The sequence below is a fragment of the Haemaphysalis longicornis genome, unplaced genomic scaffold, assembly GCF_048455015.1.
Source record: "Haemaphysalis longicornis isolate Haplotype H1 unplaced genomic scaffold, Haemaphysalis longicornis Haplotype H1 scaffold_1, whole genome shotgun sequence".
NCBI classification, from domain to species: domain Eukaryota; kingdom Metazoa; phylum Arthropoda; class Arachnida; order Ixodida; family Ixodidae; genus Haemaphysalis; species Haemaphysalis longicornis.
The window spans coordinates 380,587,410-380,610,348 of record NW_027526203.1 but is presented as its reverse complement, the minus strand read 5'-3'; the positions used below and the strand labels follow the sequence as shown (position 1 = coordinate 380,610,348).

The 22,939-nt window shown below is 45.6% G+C and overlaps 3 protein-coding genes across 5 annotated transcripts in view; 1 reads left to right on the top strand and 2 right to left on the bottom strand.

The window, feature by feature from the left end:
- Arms (Ankyrin repeat-rich membrane spanning) overlaps positions 1-5,148 on the bottom strand; it is a 72,846-nt gene extending 67,698 nt beyond the window's left edge. Inside the window, exons 1-3 of one of the 2 annotated variants that reach the window (XM_077686480.1) lie at positions 4,992-5,148; positions 2,948-3,065; positions 2,735-2,833 (exon numbers count right to left, since the gene is read on the bottom strand). In XM_077686480.1, the coding sequence (XP_077542606.1) occupies positions 2,735-2,833; positions 2,948-3,065; positions 4,992-5,137 (363 nt within the window). In that variant the 5' untranslated portion in view covers positions 5,138-5,148. Of the gene's footprint in view, positions 1-2,734; positions 2,834-2,947; positions 3,066-3,962; positions 4,358-4,991 lie in introns of those variants that run through there. The other variant, XM_077686481.1, reaches the window with a different exon arrangement.
- Positions 5,148-22,224, top strand: LOC144155190 (ileal sodium/bile acid cotransporter-like). The gene is made up of 3 exons (XM_077686482.1): positions 5,148-6,241; positions 6,979-7,150; positions 11,332-22,224. The coding sequence occupies exons 1-3, from the start codon at positions 5,690-5,692 to the stop codon at positions 11,919-11,921; spliced, it is 1,314 nt and encodes a 437-aa protein (XP_077542608.1). The 5' UTR covers positions 5,148-5,689; the 3' UTR covers positions 11,922-22,224.
- The window catches only part of Mesk2 (misexpression suppressor of KSR 2), a 25,203-nt gene continuing 23,725 nt past the window's right edge, over positions 21,462-22,939 (bottom strand). For both annotated transcript variants that reach the window (XM_077686484.1, XM_077686483.1), the window contains exon 14: positions 21,462-22,935. In XM_077686484.1, the coding sequence (XP_077542610.1) occupies positions 22,811-22,935 (125 nt within the window). In that variant the 3' untranslated portion in view covers positions 21,462-22,810. The remainder of the gene's footprint in view (positions 22,936-22,939) is intronic.

The following is a 22,939-nucleotide window of genomic DNA, read 5'->3' as shown; positions in this document are numbered from 1 at the left end:
ATGTCACGGTTAAATAAAGCAGTTGCATTTGACTTGATATATTAATGCATTGGTGAAAGCACCATGCAGGGTTTATGTGGGCCCTTGAAAACATTGAATTTGAAAAGCTTGGTTTCAAGGCCTTGAAAGTCCTGGAATTTTTACACACACTTGAATAATCCCTGGATTTCCTGAATTTTTCTTTTTAATCAACATAAAAGCAATGTGAGGCCATGCACGTCAGTGTTTGCTGCTTGGCTATCTTCTGTACAAATAAAAGTTCTCACTTTTTAACGCGCTGAAACTGCTAATTTATGCAATACTAACAAACAGTTACTTGAAGCATAGCCTCCTATATAACCTACTGTGCCTGCTCTATCGCCCCGAAACCCATTGCAGCAGCCCGTTCACTGTGGGGGCGCCAAGTCCCCAGGTTTTTCGATGGCCATGCCGATGCGAACTACTGTTTCAGGCAGAGGTGAACTAAAACGCACCTCGGCGTCGTCTGCTACACGAAGGCGTCTTCCAGGTACAAAAGTCCGCAAAACAGCGAGCTTGAACATCGTGAGCCAGTATTAAAGACCAAAGCTTTATGGGTGGCGTTGCAAACCTACTAAACTGCGTTCAGTGTACTGTTTCCGCCTGCACGCTCGCCCTTTTGGGTTCGCTACGGCAGTTTCCCAACAAAATGTATGCATGACCTAATGGTTGTCACTGCGATAAGAGCCAGTGAACTTTTCTCCCACTGATAAGTGAAAAGTTGATAAGTGAAAAATAATGATTCTAGACTCGATGTTTAGTGATAATTGAGTCATACTAACTAAATTTTGTTTCAAGAAGTCCAAACAGCCGAGCTCCCTTTTTTTTTACTTACGAGTCCATTAAGTCTTGTTCTGCGGCTAATACTTTTTAGGGTCCCTGAAAAGGTACGCGCCCACCCTCCTCCATTCCTTCCCTATTTCTCCGTCGCTGCTGCTCCACGAAATGTTGCCATCGCGCATGTAGTAGATATATTGACGACGCGGTAATCGGCAATGCCTGGCTGCTGCGCAAAGAATGACGACTTCAAGCTTTAGCACAAGGCGATGCTCAGTATTTGAGAGCCCCTATATATGCTTAGGATAAGCATTCAGCATGCACTTAGCTTGTTTCTCTCGCTACTTCTCCCCGGTACATTCATTCTTACCTCACCAATCACATACCGAATAACCGAACAATTCCCAGTGGGTCACAAACCCACAAGTAAACTCACCCGTAACATTTCTGGCTGAATCGAGGGAAACGCAGAAAAAAAATTTTTGCGTTAAATTATTTACGAACAAGATAGCCTGAGAAAGATCATCTCTTTTATAATTACACTGTGAAGTTCTAGCGTCACCCTAGCTAGATGGTTTTATTTCTGGCCTCGTGAATTTCAGAGCCAGAGTCACCTTTATACAACGCGTATTTTTTGTTTGCAAAGGGCCTTGACAACTTCGTTTTAAACCACTCATTGTTGCCAGGTGTGTAGACAAATGTTTACTGTGCCCTCGCCAACACAGGACAACCTGGGATTAGGGCGCCACCAGAGAGAACGGCGGAATTTCTGGCACTGAGCAGGCACAAGCCATTATAAAGGAGGCTATGCTTGAAGTCATCGAAGAAGAAAACTTTGCTGGAGCCATAGTTTAGACTGGAGAACTTGTCTGAAGGCAGGTCTTCTTGTTGAAACATTGGCTCCAGCAATGCTCCTATCTTTCAATAACTTTCCACCATCAAAAGCCTCCAGCTTCCCCAGAACTTTTATCTTATTTAGATTTCTAACAGACAGTGCGGTCCCATAAAATCCCCCCACAGGGCCCTGAAAGCCCTCAGAAGCCCCTGAATTTTTGTCATTTAAACCACCACGAACCCTGCGCAAGCACATTGGCAAAGCAGGGAAATGTTCATGCATATGCAATGGTGCTTCTTTACATTCTATAAAACCCACACCTGCTAACCGAATACCATGTGCGACCCATTAGTCCACAAGCTGATGGTTAATGCACCCAGGCCTGGATGACACGACCTCATATGCCACTTATTACTGCACACGGTGTGCATGGGTGAAATAACCGGCATCGCAGCTTATTAGGGAATTAAGAGTCATAAATTTCACAGATGACATTTTCGACACACAACCTGGTTTTCTTGTTGAGCAGACAAACAGGTCTAAACCTGGCATGAAATAGAACCAACAGAATGTCACATTCAAGCACCACCCAGTGGGAAGTATCAGAAAATTTTCTTATAAAATCCAGCAGCACTCGTTGTACGCAGTGGTTCTGAACTAGGAATTGTCGGGGAACCCCTTCCAGACTTACAACAGCGATGTGAGACACCATGAGAAGGTGGATGTTAACATGTTACAAATACCATCAAAGCAATTTGTTTCTGCCCCTCAGCCGCTCACACACTAGGTTACTTGCATATTTTGTGCATTCATATTGCTGCACGCCCTGGGTATCGTGTGGAAAGGCAATGTAATAGTGTGTGCAGTGTGGAGAAGCCAAACGCAGCTGCACGACACTACATGCTTTGCACCAAAGCCAACTTCTCCAATGCTGCTAGAGCTTGACGAAAGGAAAAAGTCAAAGGTGGTGTTCATTGTGCCACTATTCCAGGGGCATTCGCACACCTGTGGAATACAACCTCCTGAAATGCAACCTCACTGCAAACCAATTAAGAAAGGTTCAAGCCCAGAATTCCTGTTATATTAAAGAAAAATGGGACTTACAAGATCTTCGAGGTGCACATCTGCTCCTTGCCTAATCAGTTCTTCAACAATTGGAAGCTGCCCACATTGAGCAGCTATCATAAGCAGCGTTTGGCAGTTCTAGAACAGTAAAAGATTTGTGTGATTGGCACATTTATAAATATGCATGCAACGTAACGGCGCCAAACATGTGCAAGTCATAAGTATACAGGCCAACTATAAATGCTGCCTCACCTCGTCCCGTTCATCGGGGCTGACAAGTTTGGCATTGAGGGACCTTTCGAGTGAGTGTACATCCCCCGCATTTATGACGGCTACAGCACTTAAAAATGCCGATGACATTGTGCCCAACCTGGAAGGCAAATATAAGAGCTTTGTCACAAGTCGCAGAGAATAAATCCTTCAGAGAGTTTCAAGATAAGATATGGCACTCAAATCAATGGGGTCAAGGTGGTAAAGAGCTTTAGTTCGCTCTGATTATGAAACCGAATCGAATGTTAATTTTGTGCACAAATGTTTCAATATTTGACGGGATCCTCGTGCTTGCTTTGTTCACTCAATTTTTCAAATACAATTTAGCGCTTTCACACCCTTGACATTCCTGGTGCGGTTTGCACCCTCTAAAAAAAAAAAAAGTTGACTGCCGCGTTTCGATCCCGTTAAAAATGATAAGAAATTTATTAGCGAGTGAGCGCCAGCTTTGAAACAACGGGTAATACACATGATTAACAACAATTTAACTTAAACGCGAAGTTGGCAAAAGCAAGAAATTTGAGCAGATGCATCAATTGATCTAGAGCGGAGCGCCAGGACGATTTCGTGTCGCTGGAGTGAAACTAAAAACAAAACAAGAAGCTGATAGACAGCCAAAATGCTACCAATGAAACCTGGCCTGGCCATGAAACATAACACCTCGCCACTTCGGCTGCAAGCACATCTGCACCACGAGCAGGACAGACACAATTCTACATTTTTTTTTAAATTATGAATATCAAGCAAGCCCATGTACGTACAGAATATTCAAACTGGCAGCGGACTATCGGAGAAACCAGTCGGAGTGTTTCGATCAGAGAGTTGTGCCAATCAGACCGCGAAAGCTTCAATGAAGCATGTTCCCACTCACATAGAGAAACATCTTCGTACCTTCCCAGAAACTGCGTTTAGCCATTCAGACAATTGTCTTCACGAAAGCAACTACAGCAAATAAAACGTCGCGTTCAGATACAGCTACGACTACGCTGGGACTTACTATGAATAGCAAGCAGAACCAATGTATGGACACAAAAGCAGCATGTCTGCTCGCTCTTCGTCGTCATGGAGAATAGGCGCACATCGCAAAGTCACAACAGGGGCACTGCGGTGAAAGCATTGAGCATCTGTTGTCACGGCTGAACCCCAAATATCTCACGCCCGAAATTCTTGAAACTCTACGCTTGAAAGGTGACTGAACCACTGACTGAACGATGGCATGCGATTGGCTGCCACTGGCAGCGCCAGTGGCTGGCTGTGTAGTCGGCTCGCTGTGTTTCTAGCAGTTTCGGTTTCGAGAGGGATGATATGAATCGGTAATATTCTGATACGTAAAGCTAACAAAGTCCCCATGGATGGTTTTCCTCGAATAAATGTGAGCCCTATTTGGCTTAGATTTAGTTGTTAGCTGGGTGGAAACGTTGCTTGCTTTTAGTAGGCGTCAGGGTATTTTTATGCACTTCCAGAACGCTTGCTCAAGATAATTTTTTTCTTTGTTTTTTTCATACAACATTGTAAACCTTATGTATAATGACAAAGTTCATTCGGAGCGCCCCAGTGTAATGCATAGTAATACACTGCAGTCGTGGCATTCACGTTTCACAGCGGCCACAGCGGCCACAGCACGTAGAGTTGGTAGAGTCAGTAGAGCTTCCAAGGCCAGCACATAGAGAAAAAAAAATCAGCATGTGATGTAGCACAAGGTCACAGGGACAAGAGCACGGAAACACCTGCAGTGGCTGCATCCATGGGTGAAATTCTGTCCGTTGTTCCGTTTTCGCGCGAACCTGATTGGCTGAAGGCAGACGACAGGGTGTGACTCAAAACGAGGCGGGGCGTACCAGCATGCCGAAGCATCGCCTGTCAAAGTGATCAAAGCAATCAAAGCATTGCCTCCTTCACGTCAAGGACCCGGCAACGCGAAGTACCTCACGATTGAAACGGACACGAAAGGAACAAAACGGACACATCTCGCGCCCAAGTGATCAGTTAGTTGCCTGAACCGTAGAGTTTATCAAATCCTCCTTACTCCGTGCTCGTGGGAACTCTGGCCTGAACAACTCCAGTTTTGACTTGGTCTCGACGCAGCCGTTCTTTTATGCCACTGGCCGTGTTTGTACTCGTTACGACAGTGAGCTCCATGAGTTGCAGATCGGCATCACTACTGGCTGTCATCACCCGCCTGAGCTGGCAAAAGGAGCGAGCTACGCTGTTGGCCGCCTGCCGAGACTGTTCCTGATTGCAGCTGCTTGCTGTGGCTCTCCTGTGACTAGCGCAAAATGTTTCTGCAAGGCGCTAACCAGCAGCGAACTAGCGCAAGCGTAGCGGCCGTGGCAGGATTGGAGTTTAGGGTCGCTTAACAGTAGACATTTTATTTATTTTTACCCCAAAAATAACACTGTCTTTACTTTGCGTCTCACCTCACCAAAAGCCTAGCTGTTCCGTTCGTTTCGAACTGAAGCAAAAAGCAGTGCCCTTCACCGCCTTCGAGTGTGCAGTTGTCGAGTGATGGAAAAGGTCGCTCGTCCGGAGATCTTCAGGCTTTCTCAAGCTGCTTTGACTGGCGGTTTAGCGATAAAAAAATGAACGTTACTTTCACCAGCCTCGTAGTTCCTCGCTTTTTTTGTGCGGCTTTGCAACTGATAAGGCATCTGAGATAGCTCACAGCTTATCTCTGTCCTCGTCGGTACAAACTTCGCACCGAGCTCGGCCGTTTGCCAGATATCGATGGGCCGTCGTTTGGTTAATATGTGCTCCATGCGGCTGCTGCGCTATTGCACCGCAGTAACACTTCTGTGCCTTGCTCAGTCGTCACAATGCGCGCTCAATTTCACCAGCCAAGAGTCCAAGTTGCGCCTTTACGAACCAGCCAATCTCACTTTTTACTTCGACATAGAGCTAAACAAGGCTACTCTCGTATTCCACTCCAGTGATCCCTCTGTGGTCGAGCTGGCTGAAGTTCCAGTGGCACTGGGTAAAGTCACTCCCAGCGAAAACTTCTCAACCATGCTGACACCGCTGAAGATTGGGTATGCTGACCTCCTGTGGCAGGTTGAAGATGGCATCACGAATGAAACGTACAAAGGTAGTCACAAAGTGTGTGTTGTGCGGGAATTGACGGCATTTTCAATGGGATTTGGAGCTGTAATAGGAGTTTTGGTGGCCCTGAACAATGTCAATGTCGGATGCCAGCTGGACATGCAAGTTGTACTGGCGCAAATCAAGCGGCCCATTGCCCCAGCCATTGGTATGTTCTGCCAGTTCATCTTTATGCCGCTGGTGAGTCGTCTTGGTCCTGCTACGGCTAAAGTTAAGTGACACTCGAAGGGTAGCGGTGTACAGTGGACACAGTAGTTTAAGAGATATTTTGGGGCACTTTATTGTTTGGAGTTTCCCTGAAATTGTGGGCATCATAGCTGATAATGCAAAATGAAACGTTACCGTTCAAGCCGTATGATGCTGTAGAGGCATGCTTGCAGAAAGCAGAGATATTGCTCACTGAAAAATGCACGGCATGCTGAAATGTTGGGGCGGAACAATCTTGTCCCTTTCTCAATGACTTCACCTGAAAGCTTTGTTTACGTGGCAGATGCTTAAAGCTTTTTGTGTACTCCAAGTTATCCATGGTTACAGGATTTTGCTCGCGGTAAGAGAACCAATGCGTATTCCAACTCTATGGTGCACATTATAACAATCTTTGGCGTGTAAAATCAGTTTCTTTTTGTGTGCGAGTGTCTTGCATGTGATTCACTGTGCTTGAGAAATACCTTGTTTGTAGGCTAGTGTTGCCAAACGGCACTTGTGGGTTGCAAAACAGATAAAATAGTTAACTGCAAATAACTGCAGGCTGTATTTATGGCAAAAATATTGAATATAGTAAGGTGCAAAACGTGCCTTGCAGCTATGGTTTTCATAGCTCAAGAGGACCACAGCTTCAGCCTATGCATTGCCAATGCACCATCTGCTACAACTTCGTGGTGCACCCTTTTATTATTTCTAATGTGTTGCTGTTTCAGGTCTCTTATGGCGCATCTATGCTGATCCTCCAGAATGCAGTGGCAAGGCTTGGGCTGTTCACAATTGGTTCCAGTCCTGGTGGCATCTACAGCAACTTCTATACTCTCCTCTTTGAGGGAGACTTGGACTTAAGTGTTACCATGACGTTTATGAGCAGTGTTGGAGCACTCGGTAGGTACAGGCGCACCATTAGTGAGAACTTAAAAGTAACTGCATGCAATTATGCTTACCATCAGTGATCGGCAATTCAGTTAAAGAAGAGGTGTGCAAATGTTGAATTCGGGACTGCGAATAGGACATTTTCAAATATGAATAGGGGAGAGAGACCATCAGGGATCGGCAATTTAGTTGAAAAGTAGAGGTGTGTGAATATCGAATTTGGAACTAGAAATCAAATGCGAATAGTCAAAGCTGACTGTCAGTTGAATATTTTCAAATAAGTACAGTAAAAACCAACTGTGAATCAAGTACACTACTTCTGAATATGAATATATTTGCTTCGATGTTTGTAAAGCTCTAGAGCATGGCTTCAAAAAAAAAAAAAAGGGGGGGAGCTTATTAAGTTTAGACAGTCGGGACTTACATTTGAGTGTTCATGTACATATAAGAAAATGGTGCGACGAAAATGAAAACTTGATACAAGATCGCGAAGCAGTGAACTGAAAATTTGGCATAGCTTGCTCTGGAAGAGATGTGTGCTCCTCAGCATGCTGTGAATGCAGGAGGTATATATGACTAATCCCTCAAGTCATTGAAAAGAAGGTAGGCATGCTAGCAGCAGCTGGTATCTACATTATTGCAAGCCGACAAGTAAAAACTCTTGACTCTTCACTGTTGCCACTGTATTGACTGGAAACTTCAGCTTCAGCTAACTGCACAAGAGTTAACATACACTCGTTTCGCACAAGGCTTTCACATGTTAGTTCTTTTGCACAGCTTCGGCGTAGTGCAAAAATTACAACCCAAAAGGGCATGTACGTATGTAGTGCAGCTTGAAAGTTTGCATGCTGTGAGGCAGAGCCAACTTTTATTGCTTGAATATTCTGAAACTTCAAATACTTCGAATGATACAACTGCGCTGCGAGGCGAACACTATTTACGAAGTCTTCGAAGTTTCGAATATTTGCTCACCTCTATTGAAAATATTGCCTTTTGTGTGCGTGTTGTCTGTTATTGCTGTGATTTTGTGGATATGTTTTTGAAGGGTTTCTAGAAACACACATTCAGCATGGTAGGTTGTGTCTATAGCCAGATCTATAAAACAGGTTTACTGTGGCTTTGGTATACAGGGTTCAGTGGTATACATACCAGATCGCCCGCACAGCTTGACAGCATAGTGCACACTGGTAAAACAACCAACTGATGATCATAGAACAAACTCAAGTGAGCTTAAAGGGGCACTGAAATGTGCATGCTAATTGGTCTACAGGCTGTTTTAGGTAAGACTAAGAAGTAATCTTATAAAATAGGCTATCGGAGGTAAAATTGTTTTTGTTGCTTCAAGGGATCAGGGGCCGTGACGGGCACTATAAAATGGGTTCCAAGTGTACTGTACGGGAATAATTCCCCAGAATTTGTTATTTAACTTTTTAACTTTTCTTGTTGGGTGCTTGGGTGTAATGAGGAAATTGTAGAGGATCATGAGTCCATCATTCAGTATCGATTATTAGAGTTTCGAAATTGTAATTGCATGCAGAGCTACAGTGCTCAGAGCCTCAGCTCTCCAGAAGCACGCGACGGGCTCTGTGTGGCAGCTGAGCACCGCAAAGCCATGCCCACACGCTCACCTGGACAGCTCAGGTTGTGAGCGCTGTAGCTCTGCACGCAATTACAATTTCGAAAATCTAATAATCGATACTGAATGATGGACTCATGATCCTCTACAATTTTCTCATTACACCCAAGCACCCAACAAGAATAGTCAAAAGGTTAAATAACAAATTCTGGGTAATTATTCCCGTACAGTACACTTGGAACCCATTTTATAGTGCCCGTCACGGCCCCTGATCCCTTGAAGCAACAAAAACAATTTTATCTCCGATAGCCTATTTTATAAGATTACTTCTTAGTCTTACCTAAAACACCCTGTATATGGGTGCTGCTGGGCAGTGCTGGGGGTACATATTTGCCTCTTGCACCAGCACTGGTTGTTTAAATTGACACCAAAATGTGCACAGTGGTTTGTTTGCACTGAGAGATCTTTCCTTTCATAGCACTTTGGCTTTTGTTTGATGGCAAGCTGTGCTTTATTTGTTTAGAAACGGATAGATGAAACTGTTAGAACTTCGTGACAAATGCAGCAGAAAGCAGGGACAAGAGAGAGAGGAGGCAAAGGAAGCACTTGCTTCAAACTAATTTATTTTGGCAAGAATGCTCCCTTCTAGTGAAGTTATAGGGCCATCGCTGCAAAAAAGAAGGAAAAGAAAACAACAACCAAAGATTATGTGCCACTAATGCAGACAGAACATGCGTTGAACAGATAGCAACCAGACACTGATTTGTCGCCACCTTCAAACTCGTCCAGAACAGGAAGATCCTTTGTTGTCAGTGAAATTGATGCTGTAGCAACACACACACATACGCCACGTGTCAGCAGCCTCCACTATCTCCCTTGTGTGCACGTCCTTGTTTGTCAATATCAGTGTGGCATCGATTCCTTTCATAACGCACACTTAACCCTTTTACTGCCACTTCAAAGATAACTTGAGAGGCCGCACACGCACACCCCCTGCTACTCCCGAGCATACTCGTGTCGCCTTTTTAACTCACTCCCGAGAGAACTCGTGTAAATATAAATAATACAAGCAAGTCGCCCCGTCTACTGAGAGGTCACATAAATGCATAGAAGGTGCCGGGTAAATTCCAGATATATACTAGAAAGTTTTCAAACAGCTGGAAATCCTAATTAACAGCTAATCATTTTGTTAATTAGTTTGATCTTAATTAGTTTGCTTTCAGTGACACTTTTATTGCGTAAGATAATCCTGGAGAAAATGCTTACATGTCTTGCAGTGCAGGGTGGTGCATTACTTTCACGGAACGAACATGCAAAGAAAAATCCAGATGGGATTGATGACCAGCCATTAAAAAAAAACTTGGCAGTGAAAGGGTTAAACTTGCTTTGTGAAGCCTGTTTCACCGCTCACGATTTGTAACATCACAAATTACATATAGTGTAGAAAAGTCTGTAAGGTGACAGTACCTATTTTCACACTTTTGACATTTTCTCTGTTATTAAGCTGCTGCAGCTGCCACGAGTGGTATATTTCTTTTGTTGTTGTTGTTGTTGTTGTTGTTGTAAATATACTGCTGTAGGCCTTCTTGTTTTCACATTTTAGTGTCCCTTTAATAACACAGGAAATGTCAGAAGTGTGAAAATGGGTATTGTCACCCCGTCATTTTCCTGTGCTACGATTTGTGACGTCAAAATATGTGATAGTGAAACAATATTGGTGGAGCTTATTTTGAAGGGTCATGAAGACAACGTACAACTTTGTTTAATTCAATTCGGTCATTGTAATTCAGTCGTCGTAATTCAGTCATTGTAATTTCTTCCATGCAGTCATTGCAGTTATATTCATTCCAGTTTCAATGCAAATATAAATCTAGTGAGCACTAAATAAGAAAAACAAAAGAGAGTGACAGCTTGTGACATTGTAAGACTGAATTGCACCATTGGCTGATGCCGACTAAAGGAACTGCAAATCAAAGTAGTCTTGCGGGCTTGCAGCTGGACTCATTGTGGTTTAAATTCCAAATAACGTTATTTTTCATCCGTAAGGTAATTAACAAACAGCCACAGTGCAAAAGTGTGCAAAAAGTAACATGAGTTGAAGGCAACCTATGGGCACCAAAGACTATGCACCATCTTTGATCTCACCCCGTAACAGCATGACAGCATTCGAAATCGTGCTTGCAATTTCCTCAGAATAGAACTAAGTGCCGCCACTACATAGGTCGTCACTGTGGCATACCTTGCAGCACAGGTTCAGCTCTTAAATGTTAAACCTCAAATTTTAAATCTTAGTGTAGCAAAGTAACGATGACGATCAATGACAGGCGCCACGTTCATTCCTTATGGCTGCTCTGAGTTCATTATACGAGGAAAGTCATGTTGTTTAAATCCACGTTTAGGCTCATTCTTGGCTGTGCTACTGCCAGCCCACAATGGGTGCAAGTCTTTTCCAGGAATGGGCAGCCTGAGGTGAACGGCTAGAGTGTGTACTTTGGCTCTAACGTCAGTTCCAGCCCGTTCAGGGATGGTTCCCAGTCCTTTAGGCATGCATGGACTGCTGTGAAAATGTCCGATGGTCCTTGGTGGCCGTGCACTGAGTGCCACATTCTCCCTGCAGCCCTGATGCCCATGTGGATGTACACCCTGGGCCGCCAGATAGCCGGCGGTGACACCCCGGCGGTGCCCTTCAGCAACCTGATCGTGTCCCTCGTGGCGCTCACTCTTCCCCTGGGGCTCGGCCTTCTCATTCAATACAGGTGTCCCAAGTGGGCAAAGGTGTCCGAGAAAATTGTGAAGCCCTTCTCTGTGGCTATACTGCTGGTGGCGCTAGTCATAGGAACGTACAGCTATTGGTACATAGTCACGCTCATCACCATTTGGGACGTGATGGCCACTTCTGTGGTGCTCGTCTCGGGGTTTCTGTTTGGTGCCGCAATGGCGTGGCTAGCCCGGCTCAATCGGAAGCAGATCATTGCGGTCTCCTTGGAGACGGCCATTCAGAATGGGCCGCTTGCCATGGTCATCCTTACTTTCTCACTGCCAGAGCCAAGTGGGGACCTCGCTGTGGTGCCAGTAGTGGTGCAGGCCACCTTGTCGGGAGCCATGTTACTCACCCTTTACGGAGCATTAGCAGTGCGCAGAAAGTGGTGTTCTGCATATACACACACCTGCCAGGATGATGCAAAGTTTGAAACATCCGTGAACTGAGAGCTTCCCTCCTGTAATTTAAGTTGGTTAAACAATACTCGAAGCCAAGGGTCTCGAGCATGCCAGCCTGCAGCATGTTCGTCAGTACTCCAGTCCTTGTACTCATCTGTGCTCTGTGCTAGGCTTTTTTTTTTTTTCAGTGTCTAGAGTTGCGTCTGATGGACCTTTAACTTGACTTACGTCCGATGTAACCCAAATTGAAAATTAAAGTTTCATCCGATCGAATTTTAACCCAATGTTTTGAGTTACGTCCAACGTAACCGAAAGTAAAAAATTAAATTTATGGCCGACATAACTTTACTCAAATGCTTCGAGTTACTTTTGACGTAACCTGAAAATGAAATTGAAGTTGCATTTGACATACAGTAGAGCCCCGCTCTTACGTTCCTCACTGCTGCGTTTTCCCGGCTGCTACGTTGTTTTTGTCTAGTCCCGGCGCAGCTCACATAGAGTCCCATGTACTAAAATCCTCACTGTTACGTCGTGGCTCAGAGTACGTTCCCAGATTATTCGTCACAATCTGACGCTCCGAACCCGCCCGGGCAACATGTGCGCACTGCCGTTTTGACACTTGACGAGCCTTCGCCAGGCTTGGATACGGAACTGACTGCACGCGGGTGCGATTCGTCACCACTAGATGGCCATATGATACTCTATGCTATCACCATTATCACTGCGCTTACAATGGAAGTTTCACTTCGGAATGCCGGAAGTGCGAGTTTGCCATAAAAGCACCAGCGCAAGAATAGCACGCGCTCTCGTCGTCATCGTGCGCTTGAAATTTTGAGAACACCGCTGAACTTGCAACCGTGAACTTTGTCGTGCCTTGAGAGCATCACAAAAACGGGAGGCTCTTTCTCTTCAGGGAAAGCTTGACATACTAAACGCAGTAGACAAGTAGCCAGCGCGGTAGAGAGTCGACATCGCTAGGGACCTTGCATTGCCACGCGTGGTGTTTTCCAGCGATCGCAAAAGGCGGCGATCCTACATTCTCTAGTTTTTTAAGGTTCGAAAGCCAAAGTTGCAGAAATGCATGGTTGCAAGCCAAAGCTACACTGTTTTCGTTCATTTTCGAAGGTTTCCTCACTTCTGCATTTTCCTGGTTGTTACGTTTTACTTTTCCGGTTCGCTGAAAAATGTATGAACGGGGTTCCACTGTAGTTCACAGTAAAAAATTAGTCGCGTCTTCTGAAACCTGAAATAAAAATTAAAGTGACGTTCGACATAGGGTCAAGTAAAAATAAGGTTAGGGCTGACGGGACCAAAGTACAGTCATGCTCTATGTAATTTACGCAACCTCCCTTTACAATAGGTGGAGTAAATTCAAAAATAACATGTATGTTGCTGCTTTATGGCTGACCGCCGGTGCACCATCGGAAAACCTCACCTATTCTCGTGTTTCCCCATCAGTCAAGCGGTGTAGAGCATGTCACTTGCATGCATACTGCTGCAGCTATGCTGGTTCGAATCTCTGCATCTTTTTTATTTATGTTTTGAATCAAAGTATTGACATTTTTTTTTAATACAAATGCACATGCACCTTTTAGAAATGGAACCTTTTGCCGTGGGCTCAGTGCCAGTTTGTAGCATCCGTACATCTTGCTTAAAACGAAGTCGATATGGGCCAAGAGTCTTTTAAAACAAATACAATCAATAATTGATTAGGGGTAGTAGAAGGAATGCCCTGGTACTCGCTTCCAACATGGGAGCAATCGAAAGGGTGCGATTTCAACTATAATTTACCAGTGCTGCACCGAATTGGACATAACACAGAAACATAAGTGCTGTTTCTGATTTGACGTCACGTTTCGTAAAACGGACCATTTCAATAAGGTTGCATGGATTACATAGGGCGTGACTGTACTTTTGCTCCGTTAGCCGTAATTTTTGCACTTGACCCTATGTTGAACGTCACTTTAATTTACTTTTTGGGTTCTGCTGGCTGTAACTTTAATTTTAGGGCGCAGCCCTTTGGTGGCCGTCTCTGGGCTATGCCGCGTTGTCGGCGTAACGGAGTGAATGGTGGCTGGACCGACGAGTGAAAGAAAAAGCGAATGATGAAAGAAAGAAAAGGAGGAGGGTGACGTGAAATTGGGAGGGAGGGTGGTTCGCCATGGCGGCGCGAGCCAGCGCTCTCTGAAAGTGTGCGGTGGGGGAGGGGAGGGGGCAGTATGCTGTGCTCGCATGAGGCGCTCGATGACGCGACCCTTGGCGAAAACGGGAGGGGGGCGTGCACGTGACTATGATGTGCGTTCGCTTAAGACACAGTTCGCGGTCCCTTCCTGAGACTCACTTCGCGCCATCGACGCAGAGGCTCATCATCACCGCCGTTGAGAAAACCCACGAGTGAGTGCTGCCTCAGCGCACTGCTGCTGCGCCCAAATATCGCATTAGGGAATATCGTAATCGCCAGCCAATTTTTTTTACTGTGGAATACATCGGATGCAACTTCAATTTCATTTTCAGGTTACGTTGAACGTAACTCAAGACATCTGGAAAGTTCCGTCGGACATAACTTTAATTTTAATTTTGGGTTCTGTCGAGCGTAACTCGAGACACTGCTCCTTTTTTTTTTTTTTTTTTTTAAGAAATGTGTTGAAGAAGGCAGCGGCAAATTTTACCAGTTGTCGTCAGCTCCCGCTGCTTATTGCAGGGCATCTTCTCACCCTTCCAGTGTCTCTTTTTCCTTCTTCTCTCTCTACAGAGATGGGGGTAATAAGCAGCCCTGCCAGTGCTATTATGCACTACAGAGAACATCATAATCACTGTCATCATCAGCAGCCTGCTTGTGTGCACAGCAGGAGGAAGGCCTCTCCCTGAGAACATTAACGTTGACTTTTCTTTGTCAAATTGCTTGCAATTGGTGACTGGGTTCACATTCATTAGTAAGGTCAACTTGAATATAGCAGAAAGAACGGGGAGAAGAGCGCACAGGACGAAGTGTTGCCGATAAACTCTTGCTCACTTTGTCATGAATTGGAGAACCATTCGTGCAGGCTAGCTAATTCGTTGCATTTTATAGTACCCTGTGGAATACCAGTGGTGTATTTTGAATGTTTTGCCCATCCAGAGCGACAGTGTTAAAGAAAGCTTTCCGTCATGTGTCCCGTGCAGTCTCAGACGGTGCATTGGACATAGGCGTTCATTCCCAAACCAAGAGCACTACCAACTGGGCTATAACAATGGGGTCATGCTCGTCTAAAAAAAAAAAAACTTGTTCTGCATGTTCCACATCTCACTTGTCGCACAGGCAGCCTGAGGCACACGATTTAAGACCACTTGGAATAATGAGTGTGACCCTGTAAGGGTAACATCAATTAAAGCAAGGCTAGCTAAAAGAGCACTGGAGTAAGCTCCACCAGTAGCATGTGAAGTTTTTTATGCTGCAGCATTTTTTACATAACCATCTTGGGTGCCCACTGGCAACATTTCATCCTTAAACACCACAACAGCAGAACTTCCTGTATACTCTGAGCATTATCTAGTGGTTCACTTTGGTACTGCACATGTTTTCTTGAGACACTGCTAGAAAGAACTTGCCATTTGGCTCTGTGGTGTGCGGATACCGCCTCGGGCTTCCATGCTAATGGTCTTTGTTCGAGTCGGTGGAATTGCCGTTTTTCTTTTGTGTATAAAATGTTCTGCTACATCACTTCTCTGCATTTTTTTTTTCATTACTACAGGTATTCTAGTTCCTGCTGTAAGGTTGTTTTAGTTTTTAGTTGCAGGATGCACCATGTTGCACCTTTTATTTGATGTCCTGTAGGAAATACTTGTTCTGTACCATTTAGGGAATGAAAATATGCTGCTCATTGTCTTTGCTACATTAAAAAAGCGCCTGGTACATAATCATGTGGGGGAATAGTTCATGGGCAGGCATTCATCGTCTGTGCCATGAATTGGTTGTTATAAAAGCTCAGAACACGCCACTTATATCTTGTAATGCCCATCCTGTGATTTTTTTTTTCTTTGTAGATGCTGCTCCCAAAGGCATTATAAGTGCTAAGCATTTAGAATATACCAAAGAGTCAACCAGCCTTTTCGTTTTCAATGTCATAACGTATGGTAATACCACTGCAATGTGGCCCACTAAATGGGAAATTTTTGGAAGGACTTTTGAATCAAGAAAACTCTGCTTGTGCAGCATAATTTTTAAAACATCCTTGAACTTGAGGTAGCAGTCAATTGTCATCAAGTTTTAAAGCAGTTGCCAGTGCAACCACCTCAAAAAGTTGTTAACACTGTAAACCTGCACTATTTTCAAGAAAGGTACCAACCAGCATGATGCATTGAATTGCACAACCATGTAACTCACCTGCACACCATGCTCATTCGTGTGAAGGTTGAAATGGTGATGCTGACCAGGCATGACAAAAATTATTGAAGCCTGCATGTATATGTTTTTTTTTCGTAGTGTTTCCACTTATTTGTACCATCTGAATCAATTTTCTACAAATGTACAGCCTGGCCTTAGAGGTTGAGACACATGTTTAAGTTGGTTCTGTGTGTTTAAGAGGGCAGCAAATAAGCCTTCATGTGGCTACCTGTTGAGCGCTTGAGTGTTTTTATGGTGACTGGTTGTTTTTGCTGCTTTTCGAAAATACCAGGCTGTTAAGTGAAAGCACGAAACCTTGAACCAAAAATGATCCAGTTGCCATACTGGATTATTACCATACTGTTGCCATACTGTTGACATGTTACAACAGACGTCTAGACTTTCCCCCTGAACCATTTGAGTCAAGCTAGTTTTCAAACCGTCCAGGACAAGCATGGCCACTCAATATTTTACAGTGAAATGCTCAAATGTGCAAGACTTGGGGTCATTTACGGCTTGCAGTACAACAAAATTTACCGATCAGCTCAGTGGCAGCCGGGCCATGCACACAGCTGGTGGCGACTCAATACAGTGAAGGGAATGCCCACTATGTCCCACGGAGCACAAGCGGATGAAGAAAAACATGAGCCTGCAGATCTGGTAGACGATCACGAGCTTCCGTCTTCTGCGGAAGCTTATTTTGATTTCCCATAAATACACCAGTGTTCAGCATGTTTCCCTGCAACATCTTGGTGGAGTGTGCTGGAAAACTGCTAGCAGCATGTAGCTTCATAGCGGACGCAATGCTCCACAAGCAGCGATGACGAGCGACGGGGACCCAGGTTTTACCACACCTGTTGTCGTTGACTTCAGCACCGTAAGCCAGGCAGCAAAAACGACAACGTTGGCATAAATTTGGACTTGGTCAGTGTGTGTGAGCGTGTCAGTGCTCATAACCAGTGGGGCCCAACTTTATCGTGCTTGCGAATGGCATCTTCTACTATCTCAAGGGAATGGCCAAGTTCTGGATTGAGACGAAAAGGACCTGCCCGGCTGGAATGCCTGCAAAGAAAAGCTGGGCGGATTGTTCAGCAAACCTGTCGGTCACCAGCTTGGAGCTAAAAAGGAGCTGGCCACACGCATAGACCTCAACCAAGTCGTACGTGACCTACATGCCTTTGCCACACGGCTGACACCCAAATGACAGAGTCTGACATTTTAACCTGCTAATTTGCGAAGATCATGTAAGGAGTGTTGCCGTATTTCGTCACAGCTCACTCGGCTCCCCAGCACGTACGCCATATCACCTTGTAAAGACCTCTCACCACCAGCCCATCAACTTCATCTTTTTGTGCACAATTACCGCTCCGTATGAAGGTTTGATGAGAATGATATGCGAGGGAACTGGAGGCCGTGGCCTGACCATCCCACCACACCGAGTTACTGAAGACAGTAGGCTGCCTGTACTGCTCATTCAAGCAGTGGTGCAAGAAGAACGTGCAAAGCTGGGCCTTCGGTCAATTTGTTCTGTAACTTCCAAATTAGGTTACTTTTATCTGCTGACTGAGCAGGCTATGTTGTATACCACCCAGATAGAAACCCTGCCAACTTGAGAATGCCCGACGATTGACCCATCTGCTTCTATTGCCTTCAGGTTGTCTATGTAGCACAGTACTGTGAGGGCTGTCAATTGCTGCGTTTTGAACAATGGTTTTCTAGCTTTAACTATCTAAAAGAAGGTTTTCATTGCGTTCACCTCACTGCCAGCCACAAGCTGAAGATGCGGATGCCTCAAAGTGAAGATACAAACCCTCGTCATCACCACAAACACAAAGTTTGTGACCTTTGACCAAGAAGACAAACGCCGCAATGAGGATGAGCCTACGTTAGCAGCAGCAGGGGAATGCTCATTGAATGCTTCAGCTTTATTGCCTTCCAAGGCCCTTGACCTTGACCTTGATGGCTGCCCTCTGGTCAGGCTTCTGATGTTGCTCATCGGACTGACACTGGTGACACCAGCCCCATGCATAGATGGCCCTACTGTGTGTGAAACTGAACATCACGTCATCCAACAAGTCAACATAATGCTCCACAAGGACATTGTTGAAACTTCCTGCAGTCCCTGGGCATAGCATTGGTCATGAAGGATGGGACAAAACACTTCTGTGTCAATTATCGTCAGCAAAACAAGGTCACTAAGAAAAATGTATACCCTCTACCCATATTGATGACTTGCTCGGCTGCCTTCACACCGCAAAATATTTTTCACCTATTTTTCTGCTCTCCTATCAGGGCATTCGCAGATCGTTGTCTATGAGTTACACCGCAAGAAAACTGCATTTGTAACTCCAAGCGGCCTCTACCAATTCAAGGTCATGCCTTTTGTGCAATGCACCAGCAATTTTTGAGCAAAGGATACTTTCTTTTGCGGGGCCTAAAGTAGTCCAAGTATCTATGTTACCTGGATGATGTCACTGTTTTTTCACCAACATTTGAAAGCAACCCCAAATGACTTGCAACCAACCTTAGTGTTTTTAGGTGGGCAGGCCTTCAGCTCAATTTTAAGAAATGTTGTATTGGTAGACGCCAAATCTCTGTCTTTGGCCACCTTGGTAATGAGATGCTTGTGGTGTACAGCCTGATCCTGCTAAGGTGCATTGGTGAAGAATTTACTCGTCCTTGTTCAGTTTTGTTGGGCTTCGCTCGTACTTCAACCGGTTCCGCTAGAATTTCGCAAACATCGCTCGTCCTCTCACTGACCTCCTTCACAAGGATGCCATGCTTTTGCGGGGCCCTATTCAGGTCGAAGCCTCACTTCTTCACCCTTCTTAGGCCACTTTGACCTGTCCGTATGAACCGAGGTCTGTACAGATGCCAGTGGCCGCTGGATTAGAGCTATCTTGGCAAAATGTCAACTTCGTTGTGACAAAAGTTGCAACCAATACCAACCACCTACTGTCAACATCAGCATGAAACTATTCCATCGCACAGCTCGAGTGCCTTGCTGTACTACCTGTGGCTGTACTACCTGTACTGCCACCCTCTCTCAGTCGTCGTGAATCATCACGCACCATGTTGGCTTTCTTTTTTAAAGGACCTCATAGGTTGGCTCTGTTGGTGGGCTTTTGAGTCTCCAGAAATACACCTTTTTTGTGCTGGTATAAGTCTGGTCGTTTGCATCAGGATGCAGGCTACCTCTCTTGCGGACATGTCGACCCCCCAGACATCTCTGGGCACGATTGCAACACTTGCATCCTCGTTTTCTCCAACTTGATCCACGGGAAATCAACATTACCACAATGCTTCGCTAGAAGCAGTCATAGACTGCCTGAATTCCCCATCACCAGATACTTAGCAACACGCCTACATAGGTGATGGCATAATATGCCATCGAACCTTCCATCGTGATTGTCCTCCATAGTGCTGGTGGTCCCAGAACATGTTTGATGGTGCTCGGTCAGTTTTATGACATGCCCATGGCGGGCCATCTATGGTGACGTGCACTTATGATCGAGTATGGCACCGTTTATTCTTTCCTGAACTTCATCACTATGCGTAGCACTACATCAACGCCTGGGGCCCTTGCCAATGACGAAAACCGCCACCCACTTTTCTGCTGGTCTTCAGCCGCTCAGCATGCCCCCTGAACAAATCTTTCACGTGGGGATGCATCTCCTTGGCCCTTTTCCTACCTCTGCATCGGGAAACAAGCGGGCAGCTGTCGCTACTGATCATGCAATGTGGTGTGCAATCCCAACCAGCTGGTTGTGCTGCTTTTTCACAGATAGTGGCCACATTTTTGGCAACGTTGTCGACAAGTTTCTATCCTGGTTTACACAGCACAAGCTCATTACAGCCCCAACGTAATGGTTGCAGAGAATGACTGAACCGCATGCCTTCAATGTGTGTGTCCATTGCACTGCCCTGCGTCACATTCACGTACGATTCATAATGCTAGGACACGGTACAGACACAAGCCCACCTTGCCCCTGGACCGATTGTAGCCGTCCCTTACAACACGCTGCCCGCGTATGCCAGCGACGCCTGTGTTGCGAGCCTCCCAGACACTTGTCTTGCTGTGGTCTCCTCGCCGCGTGGGCTCCCTCTGAAAAACTCCCGTGCTACACTGACCCTTAATGAGCGAGCCGTCGGGTCCCCCGACGTTTCGTACATTTTCTTTGTCGTGCCATCGTCCGGCCACCAACATTGTGCGTGTCATACACCCGAGGCCCTACCACTCCTCCAGCCCATCCATCACTCACTCAGCATCGGGCGACTGCTTTTACGGCAGGGGGTATGTTGATTTGATTGTGGGGTTTAACATGCCAAAGCTATACTGGGGCTCTGAGGTGCGCCATAGTGGAGGGCTCCAGATTAATTTTGACCACCTGGGGACATGGGCATTTTCGCTTTTCACCTCTGAAAGGCAGCCGCCACCGCCAGGATCAAACCTGCATTCTTGGTCACTGCAGCACAATGCCTTGGCCACTGTGCCACTGGGGAAGTTTGCAGATGCATTTCAGCTATGCACCGGTGCAGCTGGGTCATGCACTAAGCTGGTGCCAGATTAAGAAAGAAAAAAATTTCCATTATGGGTCATGCACTAAGCTGGGGCCGGATAAAGAAAGAAAAGAATTTCCATTATGTGTGCAGTGCCCAAGCAGACGAAAAGAAAGATCAGACTGCAATCCCGGCACGTGCCAAGGGTTTTCGTTCTTCCACGGCAGCAGATTTTGAAACTTTCTCGTGTTGTGCTTGATTTTATGCAATGGATTAAACATCTCTTCCAATCGCTGAACTTCAATAAGCAGAGTGACCGGTGCTATCAATGCAGTCCGATTAGCTAAGCCCCTGTCCCCCCCTTTTCCCCCCCAAGACACCCCTCTGGTATGGGCTGAACTAACAACAATAATGAGCTGTAGCCATCTATAAACAACTGCATTTGAAGCTGCGAGTGCCAAGAACAACAAAGTAATGAATCTAAAATAGTGAAATGTAGCCATTTATAAACGACCACATTTGAAGCTGCAAGTGCCAAGTTGCATATCTACAAAAAGAGTTGTTATATGCAAACGCGAGTGGTTGAAATTGTTGCTATCTTGCCAAATAGTAACACCAATGCAAACAACTTTGAAGGTGCCAAAACACTGTCGGGACAAGTGTGGTTTGTTTCTTACACTTGTAACTTTTTTTCTTTCTTGCAATAAAGAGGAGACAGAGGAATGTGTATGACGTTGCTTTATTTGTACCATGTGCATGTACCTGCATAGATGTAAAACAAATGCACTCATTGTACATGCAGTTGTAAGGAACAAACTATAATAAAAATACATTTCTCCGGCTGAATCTTGAAGAGCAGCACACAAAACATACAATGCAACATATGCCCATAGTCGAAGTAAAAGTACAGCATTTATACATCTTGTATAGCAGACTTCACTCATGTATGCACAGTGTACAGTATACGACGCCATCTGAACCACCATCTATGAAGCAAGCCTTCTGTAACGAGGCCTCTCTAAAAAAACACACCCAAACCTCTTCACCTTGCAACGTTTACAGCACGTAGCTTACTTTCAAATTACCACCATTCACAACACCGAAATGGATAGGCAAGACCAGAGCCAAACAAGCCATCTCAATGGAGCCCACTTCCCAGCCATTTCTCTCGGCAGCAAGCAGAGACAGGTCAGCTAAAACAACCTTTCACATTCCGTCTCCTCATATGCACAACGAGATAATATGTTTGCATACTGTAACCGTGAGCCCTGGTGCATGCAACCAGCTTACACACGCACGCAAAGCCCACGGTAGCGTCTTTCCCGAAGTGCTCTGGCCTGCGAGGAGCACAGCTTGCCCTCAAAAACTTGGGTATGTCGACAACAAGCAAGTAGGAAAAAAAAAAAAAAAAAAATAGAGGTTAACAAGCAATGTGTTGGTCCTTCTCAGCAGTCTGAACTAAAGCAAGGCTCCACGTCTAACAAACGCTCTCAAACAAAGCTGGCTGGAGCGGCCCTGCAAGCAAGCACGGTGGCTGAAGCCCTTTCGTTGTACTATCGAGAGCCACACACACTTATATGCAAGCCTGGATCCAAATGGTTACAACAAGTGTGATGTCACGCGCACAGAGGAGATGCACACATGCAACGCTCAATCTTTTTTCTGCTCTCCAGAGAACCCCCTCCGGAGGAATACAGGATTCCTCGGACAAGGCACTCTCAAGCGTGGGGGGCAAAGTACGCAAGTGGGGCACCGCAGGGGTGCCCGTTGAGCTTAGAAGACGCTTTGTACTACCACCAGGCACCGGTGTGCATGCATCCATGTGCGCGTGGGTACATCAACAAGCAACTGTAACATGATAACATGCAGTTCTAGCAGCAGCAGCTTTCTCGGTTAAGCCTACTTGACTGGGTGGGTTCTTTTTTTTTTCTTCTTCTTTTTTTTTCTTTTTGCTCACGTGTTTGGCTCCCCCCCCCCCCCCCCCCCACTTTCCCCGTGACGCTGTTTGCACGTAAACTCTAGCCGGAGTGCTGCCACGCTCCTGTGCGGGCCCCCTGCACACTGGTGGAGTTCCTTAGCAGTTCACCTGATGCTGGTTTATGGGGTTTTCGACAATGTGTACCTCCTGCTTGGCGTTGGCCTCCTCTTCGAGCGAAGTCTGACGCACTGCGCTCAACTTTTGACCAGCAAGACTAGGGACTAC

Excerpts from the sequence above, each read along its gene's own strand:
- LOC144155190 (XM_077686482.1), top strand. The coding sequence starts at position 5,690 with ATGGGCCGTCGTTTGGTTAATATGTGCTCCATGCGGCTGCTGCGCTAT. Across the intron at positions 6,242-6,978 it reads AGTTCATCTTTATGCCGCTG|GTCTCTTATGGCGCATCTAT; the intron begins GTGAGTCGTCTT and ends TTGCTGTTTCAG. Across the intron at positions 7,151-11,331 it reads GAGCAGTGTTGGAGCACTCG|CCCTGATGCCCATGTGGATG; the intron begins GTAGGTACAGGC and ends TTCTCCCTGCAG.